We start from the raw sequence: 3596 nt of genomic DNA, 5'->3' as shown, positions 1-3596 counted from the left end.
TTTTCTTCCCGCCTTTTCCGTTTCCGGCCGCGCCTCAAGCTCTTTGGTCCGACCCGCTGTTCCTCCTGCTGGCCAGTGAAAGCCCTTCAGACCCTAAGTTCCATGGCTGCAGCGGGGTCTGTGAAGGTGGCGTTGCAGGTGGTGGAGGTGCTGGAAACCATCGTGAGCCGCTGCGTAGGGCCCGAGGGCCGGCAGGTTTTGTGTACGAAGCCCACCGGCGAGGTAATGCTCAGCCGGGATGGAGGCCGCCTCTTGGGGGCGCTGCACTTAGAGCATCCCATAGCCAGGTATCGGCGTCCCGCCCTCCTGCCCAAAGTTAGGCCCTCCACAGGGTCTCCTTGACTCATGCCCCATCCTGAGGTTGTGTACCTAGAAAAATGAACTCGATTGAGACCAGCGTATGCTCGGGGTTAGGGCGCTGCCCAGAGGAGTATTTGTCCACTTCCAAGAATCTGGAATTGGGAATATAACGAAATAACTTTTAATCAAAGGGACAGTATTCTTTTGTCTATAACAATGAAAACACAACTTATAACTTGATTCCAAAGTAGGAAGCCAGTGTTCTGAAAATCTGATTTTCTTTCTTTTTATTTGTGCAGGATTGTATTGACATGTGTCTCCAGTCATCTCAAAAAAACAGGAGATGGTGCTAAAACATTCATTATCTTTCTTTGCCATTTACTCCGAGGACTTAATGCAGTCGCAGAAAAAGAGAAGAATTCTTTGATTTCTGGAAATATTCAGACCCATGAAAGGCATTGGAAAAATTGTTGTCAGTGGAAATGTATTTCCCAAGCTCTGCTAATGTTTCAGACACAAATATTAGACTGTATTATGGACCAATACTTAAGTAGACACTTTCTTTCCATCTTTTCTTCATCTGCTAAAGAGAGAACGTTGTGTCGGAGCTCTTTAGAATTATTGTTAGAAGCGTATTTTTGTGGAAGAGTGGGAAGAAATAACCACAGATTTATTTCACAGTTGATGTGTGACTACTTTTTCAAGTGTATGACCTGTACAAGTGAGACTGAAGTATTTGAGTTAGTGGATGACTGTTTTATAGAGCTGAACGTTGGCGTCACTGGCCTTCCTGTTTCAGATTCTAGGATCATAGATGGGCTTTTGCTTCAAAGAGATTTTTCTGTTTACTGCCCAGTAGATGGTGACATAAGAATGGTGATAGTAACAGAAATCATTCAGCCTCTTTTTTCAGCTTCTGGATCAGAATTTATTCTAAGTTCAGAAGCACAATTTCAGACATCTCAGTTTTGGATTATGGAAAGGACAAAAGCAATAATGAAACATTTGCATAGTCAGAATGTAAAATTGCTCCTATCTAGTGTGAAGCAACCAGATTTAGTTATATATTATGCAGGACTGAGTGGCATATCAGTGGTGGAGTGTTTATCATCAGAAGAAGTTTCTCTCATCCAAAGGATCATTGGTATCTCTCCATTTGTATTACCAGAGGCCTCTTCATGGTACGAAATTTCTAACACTGCTTTGGTGAAATTTTGTAAACCTTTTATTCTTAGATCCAAAAGGTATGTTCATCTTGGCTTGATTAGCACATGTACATTTATACCACACTGTATAGTTCTTTGTGGACCAGTGCAGGGTTTGGTTGAACAACACGAGAGTGCTTTACATGGAGCATTCAAAATGCTTCGGCAGTTATTTAAAGACCTTGATCTAAATTATGTAATAAAAGCCAGTGACCAAAATGACACATCAAGTCCTCTTATTCACAAAAATATTAGAGAAAGTAACCAGTTACCTGAAATTAGTAATCACTCCATACAAAGGCCATATCAAGATATAGTTGTAAAGAATGGAGATGAATTGGAAAAAACTCAGGCATATTTAAACGTATATTCAAATTTGGTAATTTCAAGTATAGGATTAGAAACACATATTCCATGTTCAACACCAAAACTGACACCAACAAATACTTTCCAAATAGATGATACACTAAAGTGTTTGTCTCCAGAAAAAAACAGAATAATTGATGACTATGAACTATTAACTGATAATAATTTAACTGGTAATCCTACAACTGAAAACACTAGAATAGAAATTTCTTATGAAAATTTACAAGTTACAAAAATTGCTAGAACAGGGAGCAAGTTACCAGTGAGATATAAGTCATTGGATTTGTGTACTTCCCAGAGTTACCATTCCTCATCTGTGCCAGCAGGTAGTGTTTTGCCAGTGGGTGGTAATTTTGAGATCTTGTTACATTACTATCTTCTCAACTATGCCAAAACATGCCAGCAATCAGAAGAGGCCATGGTTAGTACATTAATTGCTAATGCACTGTTAGGCATTCCAAAAATCCTTTTTAAGACTAAGAAAGTAAATTACAGCTTCCCACAAATATATTTGAGAACTCTCCATGCACTGCAAACCAATCAACTCATGGTAAGTAGTCAGGCGGGTTTGGAATCAGTAATTGGTAAATACCAGTTGCTAACTTCAGTTCTTCAGTGTTTGACAAAAATATTAACTATTGATCTGGTGATCAGTATCAAGAGGCAACCTCAGAAAATTTATGATCAAGATTCAGAAGATGAACTTTAATATTGGACTTTTTTGTTAATCAACTTTTAATCCAGCTCAAGGCATAAAGTAAAGCAGGCATGTAACTACTCATTCTCAATTCAGTTCACTCTATTAGGGAAACAGAATGACTTCATAAGTTTTTTTGAAGAAATATAGTAAAGTCATCAGACCATTCATATGCAAATATTAAATTACTTTGTGGAACTAAACTAAGGCAGAAATAGAGTTCCAGCTAAATGTGTCTCTTTCCCTTACATGTCTCTGTATCTCAGCTCTGTGTTATTCTTTTTAAATGAGTGTGTTTCTTGAGAGTTTTCACTTCTGAATTTTTTCTCTATTCTCTTTCCCCTTCCTATATTTATTTCATAGAATCAATTTCAAATTTAGAAGGGGTCTTCAAATGCTACCTTAACTTTAATTTTTTGTAAACATGTAAACATGTTATTTACTTCAGTTAAAATAATTTTATGTACTCCTAATTTGTAAAGCAGTAAGTAAAAGTCACAGTTGTCCTTTTAAAAGGATATAAATAAAATTAGGTTTACTTTCATGTGCCACTTGATTAATTTCTGTTTTATTTGGAGAAACTTGGATTTTCACCACTCATGCACCTTTGAACATGTTACCAGGAATAGAATCATGCAGTGAAAATGTGGTTTTCTTTATGTAATTAAAAATTATGGCTAGAGATGTAGCTCGATGGTAAAGCCCTTGTCTGGCATGGGTGAGGCCCTGGACTTAATCCCCTTCACCACACAAAAAAATTAATACCAGAAAAGATATGAAATCCATATTGTGGTTTTCTTCTGCCTCTTAAGAACTTGGGTTTTCTTGTATTTGCTGTATACATGGAGTTAAATAGTAACAAATAATTCTACAGTTATTCCTAATTCAAATTTACAAATCTTTAATTTTATTGTAAAAGCTTATGAATAAAAACAGTACTGTGAAGTAGCTGTATATACAAATAGTATCCTTTTACTAGTTCTTTGTGACACCCAAAAGACAGTGCTTTGTGTATTCTGAGTATTCAG

General features: G+C 37.1%; 1 protein-coding gene across 2 annotated transcripts; it reads left to right on the top strand.

The window, feature by feature from the left end:
• On the top strand, positions 1–3124 carry Bbs10 (Bardet-Biedl syndrome 10). 2 transcript variants are annotated; one of them, XM_046430604.2, is made up of 2 exons: positions 1–287; positions 600–3124. In XM_046430604.2, exons 1-2 carry the CDS (start codon positions 103–105, stop codon positions 2578–2580), a joined length of 2166 nt encoding a protein of 721 aa, XP_046286560.1. In that variant the 5' UTR covers positions 1–102; the 3' UTR covers positions 2581–3124. The 2 variants fall into 2 exon arrangements, with proteins under 2 accessions (XP_046286560.1, XP_046286559.1); XM_046430603.2 differs by having other exon boundaries at positions 92–222.
• Positions 3125–3596: the final 472 nt, after the last annotated feature.

Source organism: Marmota monax, unplaced genomic scaffold (genome assembly GCF_021218885.2).
Source record: "Marmota monax isolate L192 unplaced genomic scaffold, Marmota_monax_Labrador192_F-V1.1 WCK01_AAM20220418_F8-fsc00056, whole genome shotgun sequence".
Taxonomy (NCBI): Eukaryota; Metazoa; Chordata; class Mammalia; order Rodentia; family Sciuridae; genus Marmota; species Marmota monax.
This window is presented reverse-complemented; position numbering and strand designations above follow the sequence as displayed.

Bases quoted from the DNA above. Each gene is read 5' to 3' on its own strand.
- Bbs10 (XM_046430604.2), top strand. From the start codon at position 103: ATGGCTGCAGCGGGGTCTGTGAAGGTGGCGTTGCAGGTGGTGGAGGTG. The intron at 288-599 runs GTATCGGCGTCC...TTATTTGTGCAG, and splicing joins TTAGAGCATCCCATAGCCAG to GATTGTATTGACATGTGTCT.